The sequence below is a fragment of the Mytilus galloprovincialis genome, chromosome 3, assembly GCF_965363235.1.
Source record: "Mytilus galloprovincialis chromosome 3, xbMytGall1.hap1.1, whole genome shotgun sequence".
In the NCBI taxonomy this organism is placed as follows: Eukaryota; Metazoa; Mollusca; class Bivalvia; order Mytilida; family Mytilidae; genus Mytilus; species Mytilus galloprovincialis.
In genome coordinates, this window is record NC_134840.1 from 8,412,997 (window position 1) to 8,428,064 (window position 15,068).

The 15,068-nt window shown below is 33.1% G+C and overlaps 1 protein-coding gene across 1 annotated transcript in view; it reads left to right on the forward strand.

Moving 5' to 3' along the window:
• Nucleotides 1–5,650: 5,650 nt before the first annotated feature.
• Nucleotides 5,651–15,068, forward strand: part of LOC143067113 (poly [ADP-ribose] polymerase 1-like) — a 49,818-nt gene continuing 40,400 nt past the window's right edge. The window contains exons 1-2 of the mRNA XM_076240160.1: nt 5,651–5,984; nt 14,751–14,771. Coding sequence (XP_076096275.1) covers nt 5,880–5,984; nt 14,751–14,771 — 126 coding nt within the window. The 5' untranslated portion in view covers nt 5,651–5,879. The remainder of the gene's footprint in view (nt 5,985–14,750; nt 14,772–15,068) is intronic.

The window sequence follows — 15,068 nt, forward strand, 5'->3', positions numbered from 1 at the left end:
GTTCCTGACTTTGGAGAGGCACACACACACACACACAACTATACAACATATTTATCCATCGGATCACCAGCAATGGTGGTGATACATGGCTGTGTACATTATGTATATACAACTCGTCTAAACATCAACCCAACAATGTTAGATTTCGCAAATTTTTTGTTCTTCCCTAGCCGGGATTCGAACCCATGCTACTGAGATATCATGACACCAAATCGCCTGCACTGTAGCCGTCCCGCTAGATCCGATGGATAAATCTGTTGTAGAGTTGTCACTGACTCAGACGTACTTATAAATATAATTATTTTCTGTGACTGTATCTTGCATTAATTTGTAGGATCCTTTACTTTAGATAATTGAGCTGATCTGTAACAATAACATCTCCATGCCTTATATATCATGTACTGTAGTACGACGCTAGATTAAAACTGACGAGGAAAGGTAACACACGACCACCGAAAGCAAATGTTTTTATAAAGCCCAGGTGGTCGTGTGGTCTAGCGGGACGGCTACAGTGCAGGCGATTTGATGTCACGATATCTCAGTAGCATGGGTTCGAATCCCGGCGAGGGAAGAACAAAAAATTTGCGAAAGCAAATTTTTCAGATCTAACATTGTTGGGTTGATGTTTAGACGAGTTGTAAATACATAATGTACACAGCCATGTATCACCATCATTGCTGGTGATCCGATGGATAAATCTGTTGTAGAGTTGTCACTGACTCAGACGTACTTATAAATATAATTATTTTCTGTGACTGTATCTTACATTAATTTGTAGGATCCTTTACTATAGATAATTGAGCTGATCTGTAACAATAACATCTCCATGCCTTATATATCATGTACTGTAGTACTACGCTAGATTAAAACTGACGAGGAAAGGTAACACACGACCACCGAAAGCTTTATTTTTATAAAGCCCAGGTGGTCGTGTGGCCTAGCGGGACGGCTACAGTGCAGGCGATTTGGTGTCACGATATCTCACTAGTATGGGTTCGAATCCCGGCGAGGGAAGAACAAAAAATTTGCGAAAGCAAATTTTCAGATCTAACATTGTTGGGTTGATGTTTAGACTAGTTGTATATATATATATATATATATATATATATATATATATATATATATATATATATATATATATATAAGTACGTCTGAGTCAGTGACAACTCTACAACAGACGTATCCATCGGATCGCCATCAATGATGGTGATAAATGGCTGTGTACATAATGTATATACAACTCGTCTAAACATCAACCCAACAATGTTAGATCTATAAATTTGCCTTCGCAAATTTTTGGTTCTTCCCTCGCCGGGATTCGAACCCATGCTACTGTGATATCGTGACACCAAATATATATATATATAAGAGAGAGAGAGAGAGAGAGAGAGAGAGAGAGAGAGAGAATTTGGCGGGATTAAACTAGTTTGACAGCACTAACCCTCCCCTAACCCGGACAGTTATGAACCAGCACATCTTAAGAACAAACTATGCAAAACAATAAACGCAAAACAAAAAAAAGTAATAGAAAAAAGCCACAACCACCCAATAACATGCACCTGACTTGGGAGAGGGCACATATATATAGAATGTGGTGAGCTTAAACTAGTCTGACGGCACCAACCTACCCCTAACTCGGGAAGTTATGTAACAGTACAACATAGGAAAAACAATAAAAATCTGTTAGAAAAGGTCTTTTGAACTCATCAGATGGATACAAATAGAAATACATCTAGCGAAAACACAGAGTGGACTTGACAGGGTATAAACACATCGCCCCTACCCCCCACCTCCCCCCCCCCCAAAAAAAAAGTAGTCGCAGTGGTTAACAGTTAGTTCAAAGCAAATAACAATTAATGAAAAAATCATGCATCTAAGATGAAGATATCAATACAGATCCAACGTCCAATGGATTTAGTATAAAGACGTCATTAACAGTTATAGAAAAAAAACATGACCTTTGCAATGCCAATATACAGGTATCGACAGATTGTTGAGTCATAAATGTGCATACCACGGTATGTCTATAAACATGATATTTAGTCTGATTTTAATTAATTTATTGAATACAAAATTAATATTAATACCAATGAAAACAACATTCAAAGATTCAAGTACAGTCAGTGTTGCATCGGTAACCTTTTGGTATAAATCTATTTGAAATGATCGATAGGTTTATCCGGATCGTTTCTAAATTTCCTATTTCGGTAAACAACATCTCCCAAAATGTTTAATAAGTAAATTTTCTACATGTGCAACTAAACTTCAAAACCATATCTTTGTGTCTTTAAGTTTTAAGTGATTTGTGGTTACGAAACCCCCGACTTAATAGTTTAGATTAAAACATAGATTAGTGTACGTTCATTGAAATCAAAAACGCCACGACAGACACGGCCATAGTAAACGAGTTGCGATATATAAGCACCGTAAATGGTGAAAGGGACTTCAACGTCCAAACAAAAGTGGAAAATTAACAATAGGGATTGAAAAATTGTCCCTTTTGTCATAAATTTTAAATTGACTAGTTTCCCATGTAAAACTGATTTATCTTTACTCTAAGAAAGGACAGTTATAGTTTTTATTTTATGAATTTAAAGTAAGTTCCTAATGGTAAAAGTTGACAGTATATTTAGAAAATTCTTGATTATTTAACAAAAAATAGCATCAAGCGGTAAGTGTTTTTGAATATATAAATTAAATGCAATTTAGACAGGTCTTTACTCATAAACTGTACAAGAATAATTCTGCTATTAAAGGGGCGTAATTGGTGCCCATATCAATACATGCAGCTTGTCGATTAACTTTATTATCGAACCGTACATGAATATATTCAAGGAGAAAATTACCAGCCTCGATCATCTCACCACATCGCTGTAGGAAGTATATCTAGCATATTTACATTTCTCATTAGAAACAAAGGCTGTTATTCAGTTGCAGCAACTATATTTGTGTTCAGATTTACCAAAGACACATATATGTTCCATTGTTCAAAATTATATTGTATAGATATAAGTAATACGGGGCGCCGAATGGGACTCTTGTGGTTTTATACTCGCAATTCAATTTTGTACGGACAAAAGTGAAGTTTGTTAAACAAAAATGAATTCAGTTTAATTAAATTTGTAGCATACTATACAGACTTAAAATTTTGTCATACAAAATTATCTTTCAGTGGACAAAGGCTACTTTTGTCATGACAAAATTCATTTTTGTAACTCAGATTAAACTTCAAAACCATTTTGTTACCTAATTTGAAAATTGGGCGACAAAAGTCAATTTTGTATGCAAATTAGTTTAGTCTGTGAACTAATTTGCTTACAAAACTGACATTTTGTTACAAAATTCAATTTTGTGGTTTTTTTTTGTGTAGACAAAATTGAGTTTTGTTAAACAGAAGTGAAAATTTAACACAAAAATCAATGTTGTGCCACACGAGTCAACTTTGTGTCACAAAAGTCAATTTTGTGTCACAAGTCAATTTTGTCACAAAAGTCAATTTTGTCTATACAAAAATAATTTTGTAAATTCATTTTTGTCACAAAAGTCAATTTTGTATGCAAATAAGTTTATACTTGCATACCTTTTACAAAATTGAATTTTGTCATGACAAAAAAGATTTTTGTAATGAATTTTGTCTACAAAAATGAATTTTGTCATCACAAAATTGAAGTTCTCATAAAACAAGTCTGTTCGTACTTTATTTGGCCTTTTTAACTTTTTTGAATTCGAGCGTCACTTATGAGTCTTTTGTAGACGAAACGCGCGTCTGGCGTATATACAAAATTTAGTCCTGGTATCTATGATGAGTTTATTCACATAGTTTTGTAAGACAAAAATGATTTTGTTATGACAGAATTCAATTGAATTTTTAACAAAACCACAAGATTCCCATTCAGCGCCCCGTGAGTAACATGAGTAATGACTATGTTCTAAAAATCTAAAATTGAATATACATCCAGTATTTCTATAAACTAGATTGACGGATATTTTGTATGCGTTTTGGAGGTAGAAGAATAATTGGAATATCGTTTTCCAATACTTGTATTTCATTTCCCGTCCTTCATGAGACAAAATTCATTCCATGACAATCTGACTGTAAAATATATTCTCATTTTACAAATCATTCATCTGTGAAATATTGTCTTTAAACAGACAGAATTTCACAATGAATCGATGAAGATGTCCTTCTCTGGAGATAGTTTCATAGATGAGGAAAATATTTCATGATACCATAGATGGGTATTACATCTATGTTTTAGATACATAGTCATGACTGAAGTCCCAAATGAATATAAATATAGTCACTCCTGGTGCAATGGACAATATTTCATACGACAGTATTTTACTTTACATATACCCTTATACCGAATTCCGTAGCTCATACGTTATTCTTTTTAAATGTAAACTTATAATAACAAAGTCCAAACATCTCAGATCGGAAAACGGAGCTATTAAGGGACGACATCAAAAGTTCAATGAAGGATCAAAAACTTAATTCACATAGTTTTTTTCACTGACCCCCACACCCCCCTCTTAACTTAATTTGGGAAAAATTGATTGACCAATAGGGATATATGTAAAATGTATTTTAGATTAACAAAACTTGCAGCAATGTTGACCCCCCACCCCCAAACTATACGATTTAAGTTTTTTATCCTACATCGATCTTTTGATGTCGTCCCTAAATAGAATGGCACGACTATAGAATAGAATAGAATAGAATAGAATAGAATTAGAATTAGAATTAGAATTAGAATTAGAATTAGAATAGAATAGACTAGAATAGAATAGAATAGAATAGAATATTTTTATTTACCAAATTAGGGTCCCAGGAGGGCATATCATACAGACAATATAAGTATAAACAATAACATATGCAAATAACAAATAATAAAAGATGTGTAAAAGGTGTTATAAAAATAATATAACACAGAAAATACACTCAACAAAATAGTAGCAATGTATTATTATTCAATGAATACTATGTTGACATTGACTCAAGTGCACCCGGTAAGTGTATTTTCACTTTGAAAAGACAAACATGAGGCATTAGTAGTTTGTGCGGAGAAATCTCAAAATAAAAAATACAAAAAAAAAAAAAAAAAAATAACAATTAAGCACTTGCACATTTGACTATGAGGTATACTGCAAATAACAAGTATATTTAATAAAGGATATTTGATATGACTTATCTGCAGAAAGCACCAAGAGTCGGTGCTTAAAGGGAAGTCCCTACTTGTACTCAATGCAGATAAGTCAAACTTCTTAATTATTTAAAATATATTTTAAAAACATATTTTTAAGATTATCATAGTAGATTCTGTGTCCAGCCAGCAAGCCGGATCATCAAGGGACTGTGCCAGAGAATTTGAAATTCTTCTTATGATCTGTGCAGGCTTAACAGGGTATCCAAATTCACATTAAAGAGTTATAATGAATTAGTTATTGCAGATTAAGTTGTCCTTCAATTCTTGATATTTGGAGTGAGATATATAGTAAGAACAGAGACATATAATACATATATCTGTATTATATGTCTCTGCAAGAAGACCCGTTTTTCTTTCCTTTCCAAAACCGGTAAGCTTTTAAGATTTATTTTTTTTGGCGGGAAAGCTGTGTATAGTTGAAAACCACAAGAAACAAACATAAATAAGGTTGTTAATGAATAGTAGGCATACCATTTTCCCTTTTGAATATATACTTTTTTCTACAAATTATCATTTCCATCTTACTGTGATATCAAAGATTACCAGAGAGTGTCATATACAGTATATATTTGAATCGAACTTATGAAGTGCTTTGCGGTTTTTAGTTATTTTTTTAATGCAACGCTCAGCAAAAGCAAAACGTGTGGGAAACTGTAAACAAATGCTGAAAGAATGAGCGATTTCAAAGCAGAATATGCAAAAAGTGGAAGAGCGGCATGCAAAGGCTGCAAAGCAACAATCAGTCAGGAGTCTTTAAGACTTGCAGTAATGGTTCAGGTATAGCTGATAAATATATATTTGTTTACACCCAGAAATTGTCAGAATTTACCCTGGCTGATCTACCCAGAGAACAAACGGTGTACACATCTTTTTAAATATTCATCAAATAAGAGACACTTGTCACTACTATAAACTAATTTTTTGAATTACTTTTTTTAACTTGAAACTACAAACATCTACAACATGTACAATTGTGCAAAAATTCCGATTTACAGAGATGTGACAAGCGAACGGAAGTTAACAATTTTCTGGACTACTAATTCTTTTACCAAAATAAAAAATAAGGTTCTTTGGAAAAAATGTTCTATTTACTAAACTATAGGGTATTGTGCAATTTAAGTTTTATTGTTGTCGAGCCTGCAACTTTTGTTGCAGAAAGCTCGACATAGGGATAGTGATCCGGCGGCGGCGGCCGTGTTAGCTCACTTCTTATAAGCTATATATTTTAGAAGGTGGAAGACCTGGATGCTTCATATTTTGTATATAGATGCCTCATGTTACGAAGTTTCCGTCAGTCACATGTCCATTGTCCTTGACCTCATTTTCATGGTTCAGTGACCACTTGAAAAAAAAGTTCAGATTTTTTGCAATGTTAAATTCTCTCTTACTGTAAGTAATAGGATAACTATATTTAGTATGTGCGTACCTTGCAAGGTCCTCATGCCCGTCAGACAGTTTTCACTTGACCTCAACCTCATTTCATGGATCAGTGAACAAGGTTAAGTTTTGGTGGTCAAGTCCATATCTCAGATACTATAAGCAATAGGTCTAGTATATTCGGTGTATGGAAGGACTGTAAGGTGTACATGTCCAACTGGCAGGTGTCATCTGACCTTGACCTCAATTTCATGGTTCAGTGGTTATAGTTAAGTTTTTGTGTTTTGGTCTGTTTTTCTCATACTTTATGCAATAGGTTTACTATATTTGTTGTATGGAATGATTGTAAGGTGTACATGTCTAGCGGGCAGATGTCATCTGACCTTGACCTCATTTTCATGGTTCAGTGGTCAAAGTTAAGTTTTTGAGTTTTGGTCTTTTTATCTAATACTATATGTCATAGGTCAACTATATTTTGTGTATGGAAATATTTTATGATCTATATGTCAGTCGTGCAGGTTTTATTTGACCTTGACCTGGTTTTCAAGGTTCATTGCTCAGTGTTAAGTTTATGTGTTTTGGTCTATTTTCTTAAAAACTATAAGCAATAGGTCAACTATATTTGTTGTATGGAAGCATTGTTAGCTGTACATGTCTGCCTGGCATATGGTTCAACTGACCTTGACCTCATTTTCATGATTCATGTTAAGTCTATGTGACAGTCGTAATAAAGCTTTAGATTTAGGACTATCAACATAATATCAATGATTAGTAAAGAAGGCGAGACATTTCTGTGTGTGCACTCTTGTTTATTAACAATAGATGTTAAAAAAATCATCACTTATATCTTCCTCTGATCTATGAGGGTGGTAAAGGGGGGCCCTGAACACGGAAACACGTGAAATAAAAATCGGAAAAATAGAAGCACAAGAAATAAATCAGCCGTTCCTTGAGATCAGGTAGTCATTTATAATGGACATGATGACCCTGCAGTCCGCACCGTTTAGGGTTCGCTAGTTACAACTGATTTGAAAAAAAAATATTATTCATAATAATTAAATTGATAGCTAATTAAAATTTTCTGGGAACACATAATTTAAAAATTCTCCTGACTGACTTTAAGATTTTCCCGGTTTATTTTTTGGAAAATGACGCTATCAGCAGCATGTTTCCGATACAATTGACCAGATCTAAAGGAAGTTGATTATATTTCCGCCTACCGCACTCGGTTTCATATATACTATTTTACATACTAACTGGAATCTGCTTGTATTACGCTACACTCGAACAAAGTGTAGTAGTCAGAAGGGAACCAGTTTACATACTTTATTTTATTTACAAAAAAAAATGTTGACCTGTTCATAGATAGACTTGTATAGTCTGCCATGTTATTCTCCAAAATTGGACCCCCCAGAGGGGCTGCGGACTATAGAGTACAACAAGCAAGAAATAAGAGAAGTTCAATTTCGTGGTGAGGTGGTGTTTACGTTCCTCCATCTTTGTAATTGATATTGTAGAGGGCGCTCTCATCATTTTTCGAACTAATAATTTTAACTCATCCATAGTAATAAGTTATTTCTATTCAATATCAAATTAAAAGTGAAAAATATAAAAACAAAACCTTTCATTACAAATTTCTCGTTTCTTTTCAATGCATTGGTTGAAATAAACTAGTATCTGCTTGATTGAAATGATACAAATATAGTAAAAAAGACAACCGTAAACCAACTTAGAATTTGTAAACTGCAAAACGTAATCGGTTATTGTTCATTATGTTTTTGTGTTTCATACTGACTAATATGGTTTGTATTTGCTTAAGACCCTTTAAACATTAATATGATAGGTATATTTAAGAATGTTTTACAAAAGGATGGAAGTGTTTTAATTTCAAAGTCGTATTATAGTGATATCTGTCATGTACGGATTTTGACTCTCACCAGTTAATTAGGGCTCCGCCAAAGGCGGGTCGCCCTATAGTGATCAGTCTGTCCGTCCGTCCGTCCGTCCGTCTGTCTGTCCGTCCGTCCGTCCGTCTGTCCGTCCGTCCGTCCGTAACACTTTGTATCCGCTCCATATCTAGAGAACCATTATGATTTCATACTTTATACTTTACATGTTTATTAACCACCACCAGAGGGCGTGTCATGATGTATGTACAACTTCCTAGGTCAAAGGTCAAGGTAAAAAAACTTTGGTTTCAGTTGACAACCCTGTGTCCTGTGGTGAAGATCGTGTCCGCTCTATATCTTGAGAACTGTTATGATTTCAAAGTTTATACTTGACATGTATATGAACCAACACCAGAGGGTGTGTCATAATTTATGAACGACTGCCTAGGGCAAAGTTCAAGGTCAAAAACTTTGGTTTCAGTTGACAACCTCATGTCCTATGGTAAAGATTGTGTCCGCTCTATATCTTGAGAACCGTTATCATTTCAAAGTTTATACTTGACATGTATATAAACCAACACCAAAGGGTGTGTCATAATTTATGTGCAACTTCCTAGGTCAAAGGTCAATGTCAAAAACTTTGGTTTCAGTTGACAACCCCATGTCCTATGGTAAAGATCGTGTCCGCTCTATATCTTGAGAACCGTTATCATTTCAAAGTTTATACTTGACATGTATATAAACCAACACCAAAGGGTGTGTCATAATTTATGTGCAACTTCCTAGGTCAAAGGTCAAGGTCAAAAACTTTGGTTTCAGTTGACAACCCCATGTCCTATGGTAAAGATTGTGTCCGCTCTATATCTTGAGAACCGTTATCATTTCAAAGTTTATACTTGACATGTATATAAACCAACACCAAAGGGTGTGTCATAATTTATGTGCAACTTCCTAGGTCAAAGGTCAATGTCAAAAACTTTGGTTTCAGTTGACAACCCCATGTCCTATGGGAAAGATCGTGTCCGCTCTATATCTTGAGAACCGTTATCATTTCAAAGTTTATACTTGACATGTATATAAACCAACACCAAAGGGTGTGTCATAATTTATGTGCAACTTCCTAGGTCAAAGGTCAAGGTCAAAAACTTTGGTTTCAGTTGACAACCCCATGTCCTATGGTAAAGATCGTGTCCGCTCTATATCTTGAGAACCGTTATCATTTCAAAGTTTATACTTGACATGTTTATAAACCAACACCAAAGGGTGTGTCATAATTTATTTACAACTTCCTAGGTCAAAGGTCAAGGTCAAAAACTTTGATTTCAGTTGACAAACCCATGTCCTATGGTAAAGATACAATTTTTTAATGCACATTATTCACAGCGGGGCCCACAGAGATGGCTCCCATCTCAATGATATCTAGTTTCTTCTTTTACACATGCTTTTCAAACTTCCTGTTTAAACATACACAAGTTTCTAAATTGTTTTTTTAAGTGAATTAAACTTATTTTAACAATCATGAAGCGTTCTAGAATCAATTAAAAGCAGTTTCAGCTTCTGTTTGTTGATGGAATACAGGTTTTCCCTACAAAATACCGCAAACGATCGCACAGGATTTGAATTTACAGTTTTTCATTAGACCTTTTCTGGCAGTTACAAAAAGTTTTTTTACCTAAAATTTCGTGGAGAGAAGGGGGTTCGGACTATGTACCAGTGCGAACTATACAAGCCTTTCTACGGTATTTATTTGTCAAAAAAAAAACAGCAAGTAGTCAATGGATATTGTAGATCATTCAGGTAGTCTTGACCTATTGAGGCTATTCATTTGTACTAAATAAAAACAAGCCAGTTGTCATCCTCACTTCACTTCACACACACATATACGATATCAATTATATGCTTACGAAGCATGTTGCAATGTTCAACTAATTATGGTATGTGAAAATCAAGACTTGCATAAAAAATATCTCAATATTAAAGACAGTGGCGTCAGTTTTCCTCAGAGCTTTCAGCTCTTTGATTAATCAAATGAGGGACAAGCAAGAAAAATTAAGAGTACCGACACGAAACAAAGAAAATAAACCGCACACCAAACACGAGAAAACCAGAAATAAAACGACAAAACACTAAAACACGTGAATAAAAAGGCAGAAAGTGTGGCACGAAAATCATCCTTTACCACCATATCTTTGAGACTTGTCTGAAAAAGAGCATTCTCATAATAATGTTCCATTATATTTTTGTGTAGAAACTCAATTCAATTCAGAAGGAACACTCTTATTTTGAGTTTTAAATAGATTCATTGTTACTGGTGTGATTTTGGTGTGCAAAAATTGCTTAAGGAAATCAGAGCTGACAGTTTTTATTAATAATCACTATTTTCAATCAGTATTGGATAGTTTTAATTATGCCTCACAAACAGTTTATCAGCAATTTTAACAGTATTTATTTTTACAAATTTCTCAGATGTATAAGATTTAATAAAACATGACCCTAGACTGTGTCAGGCCAAAAATAAAATATTGTTTGTTTCCCCTCACACGACCGACCCAGTAAAATCACCGCTACCCGAAAAATTTTATTGGCCATTCTTGTCCACTATTTTGTTTTTTGCTATGTTGGTTATTGGTGATATCTTTCCGATGCTGAAGTCAACGATCGTTGGGTTTTGGGGATACCTTTTCGATGCTGTAGTCAACGAGCGTTTTAAATCAAGGTATTTTTGCATTGAAGCGTCTACATGATTCGGAATCAAGGAAAACAAACAAAATGCTTTCCCACACGATTTGTTTGTTTGCAAGGGTGATCTTTTTTTGAAAAAAAAAAAAAAAAAATGAAGCATCTTTCAATCCGCTGAGTGCATCTTGATTTGCTTTGTGTCTAACCTCTGTTCCTGTTTAAAGGATAAAATCTTAAAGACTTTGAGTAAAAATGGTCTGACTCGTGCTTTAAGGTTCCACTAAAGTCAAAATATAGGACACTTCATAAACATATAAACTTTGCCTGTATTTTTCAACCTATAATGAATAAAGTCCTAAACTATGAGAACATATGTTCATTTAAACATACTTAACATATACACACTGTGAAAATTGTAAATAAGCTTGAAGCTTTTATGTTGTGGCCAAACCGGTTTTGGGGGTGAACACTAAATTTTCCAAAAAATCTGGAGGCTTTCGAAATGACTTAATTTGTTTAAAATTGGTATGAATGAATACTGTAACATATAATGCAGTACAAGCTAATGTTGATTTTTAAGAAAATGTATTGATTTACGAGTTTCAGTTAAATTCATGTATTTAAGTGAACGCATATCAAAGGTACAATACAGAAATTGGACAAAAATGTCATTGACCCATATTTATTTGACAAATAAACACTAGCTTGTACTGCATTACACGTAACAGTATTCGTCTATACCAATTTTTAACACATTAAGTCATCTCATAGGCCTTCAGATTTTTTGGAAAATTTAGTGTTCACCCCCAAAACTGGTTTAACCGCAACATAAAAATTTCAAGTTTATAAACTATTTTCACAGTGTGTATATGTAGAGTATGTTTAAATGAACATATGTTCCCATAGTTTAGGACTTTATTCAATATAGGTTGAACAATACAGGCAAAGTTTAGATATTTCTATAGTGTCCTATATTTTGACTTTAGTGGAACCTTAAAATCTATCTACTTTGTCTTTGAACAGGTTGAGCACAAGTCAGGAAATGTGGGATACATATATTCCCTGCTTTCAGGGAACGTCCCTGTTTTCTGGTGTAAAAAAAACCCAGTTTAAATGGGATTTCCTTTTTCAATTTATGGCATGAAAATTACAAAAGGACATGTTTTAACGTTATACCTGCATCAGTAGAATTCGTAAATACTTATTAAAAGTATTTTAGGAAATACAAAACATGAATATAAAGGGAAGCCTTGTTTCTTCTAGAACTCGAAAAAAAAAACATACAAATCTTTGTTTGGGAATCAATTGACCAAGCTGCATGATCCATGTGTAACTGAACATAACTGAATTATGTTTACTTCTATTGAAAATTTTTATTCATTGAAGTTTAATTCCCAAGTGATTAACATACATGTATCTTTTTGTCATCTCATAATTCATGATCAAGGTATGAATTGGTGAACAAAGGAATTGTTTTGTTGTGAGTTATGCATCAAATTAGACTTGAAATAAGCTTGATTTTTTAACTAAAACACTTGCTATCAATAGGCATTAGTATCACGAGTAGAATGTGCGCTTTTGTAGATTTCATTAAATTAAATGAATAGGAAAAAAAAGAAGGTCCCTGTATACTGGTTTTTTTAACACCAGAAAACTGTGGTGTACACTGAATTAGAATACAGGGAATACCCCACTTTTCTTGACTTGAGCCTTACCTGTTGAATTTTGTACAAATTCAATATAGAAAACCATATCAAGGAATAAAATAAAATAATTTGCCTACCTACCTACCCATACCCTAACAACCTCAGTCGGGAGAGGGGAAACAAAGATATTTTTAATGTTGGCCTCATGAAGAAATACTCTTGATTTTATTGAAGACAAGTCTGCAAAGTTACTAAGCATATGAATAGTACTTGTAAAGTTCTTGAGATAATAGTTTCAACTGTAATTAGAAAAAAATATTAAAAAGCAGGAAAAATATCTGTGAGGCATGATTTTACTCCCTAACATGCCCAATTTTTCAGGGGCAATTCAAAAAATTACTTGTACAATATATATATACATGCATGACATAAAGAAAATTGGGTAAGAATCATAAGGGGAGATCATTCAACAACATTCGGGAAAAAAATAAAATCTCACAAATTTACATGTGCTTTTAGAAGTTATATTAATTACTAGTGTTGGATAATCGGTTGAAATTACCAACTGATTATCGGTTATAATCGCATCATAATAACTTGCCCTTTTTTTCAAATGAAATCATGCATTTAGTCTCATTGTACATGTCTAATGTGTATATTCCTTATCATTGCAGAGTTAATATATTCATATTTGATCTTTGATTTTGTTTCCTTTTCATATTCTGTCGTACTAAATTATAATCCTGGTACCTTTGATAACTATTTATTTAGCAGTTAAAACAATAATTAATAAGAATCAAGATTCATATTGATCTCATAATTACAACATTAATTACCAACAGTGACACTAACATTTCTAAATTTCAGTTGTGTAACTCACAATACAATTTCAATAACATAGCTGTATAAACATTTGAATGCTTCTAATTAAGAAAAGATATATAAAGTTTTTAACTTTAAGAAATTTAAAATTAACAGAAAAAAATAAAACAATGCATTTGCATTATAATATATACAGTAAACATAGGGGATTAAGCCAATGTCTGTTAATTCATGTATAATGCTTTTTTTCACTTTTGTGAACATTATTTTTCTGTCAATTGTGTCATTCGTGCGTCTGAACTTATAATTGCAAGAATGAAGAATTCTTACATAGTTGAACCGTATCCGATTCGTGATTCTTATATTTTTCAATATGGCTGACAAATTTCCGAAAATTTACAAAAATAAACGATGTTTGGCAAGCAATTTGGAAAGGAATATGACGTTTTTGATGCTACAAATTGATAAAACATTAATAAAAGGCAATTTGCAACACGTTCTAATGAAGCAAAGAAATAATTTTGTCTAAAATCAGAATGATTTTATGTATGCTCTCAAGTTGCAAGTACCGGTATTGAAAGAAAGTATATATTTCATAAAAAGTTATTAATTTTAAATAATATTCCATCAATCTGCAAATTTTTATAGTCAATGCGTTTGTCACGTTTATAAAGAAGGAAATTGGTTGTGTCTTTAATTATAGGATGTTTGACATTGTTATTGTCATCGATCCTGATATTTTTTGTTATTATTTGTTTGCTGCGCATATAAAATGCAAACCGGAAACGGACTGGAAGTTGATAAGCTAAAAGTCCGGAAAACTTTAACGACAATCGATCAAACAAAATCTCAATCGATTATCAACCTCGCCAGGCCCAACCAACTGATTTCCGACTTATTCCGATCATCGGAAGAACACTATTAATTACACTTTAAAGTATATATAAAAATTTACTTGATCAATAATCACCAAGACTATCTAATCAACCCATTTATGTGTTATACATGTTATATATAAGTCTGTTCTGACCGTATTAGGGCTGAAAAGCCAGTCAAGGTCGTTAAACACTTCCATATTTATTTTTATATATATGTCTGTATTTTTATGTTTTAAATAAAATCTTTTTCAGTCTCCAGTATTTGATGGCAAGGTGAGTACATTTTATAGTACTCTATAGTGAGTTATACAGTGTTGTACATGTAGTTTAGCTTGACAATATTTGCAGATTGAATTACAATATAGTAATGTTTAGTAAGTAGACATAATTTATATACATTTTATTTCAGATACAACTCCGGTTGATTGAGTTGAATCTAGTGATGTTTCAAGTAATTAAAACAATAATAAAAGAATGATTTATTGATTATTGAAAATTCAGTAGTTCATGGATCAAATTTTTGATAAATATACAATATCTTTAAAATGTTGTTTTTTACAGAAACCTTTC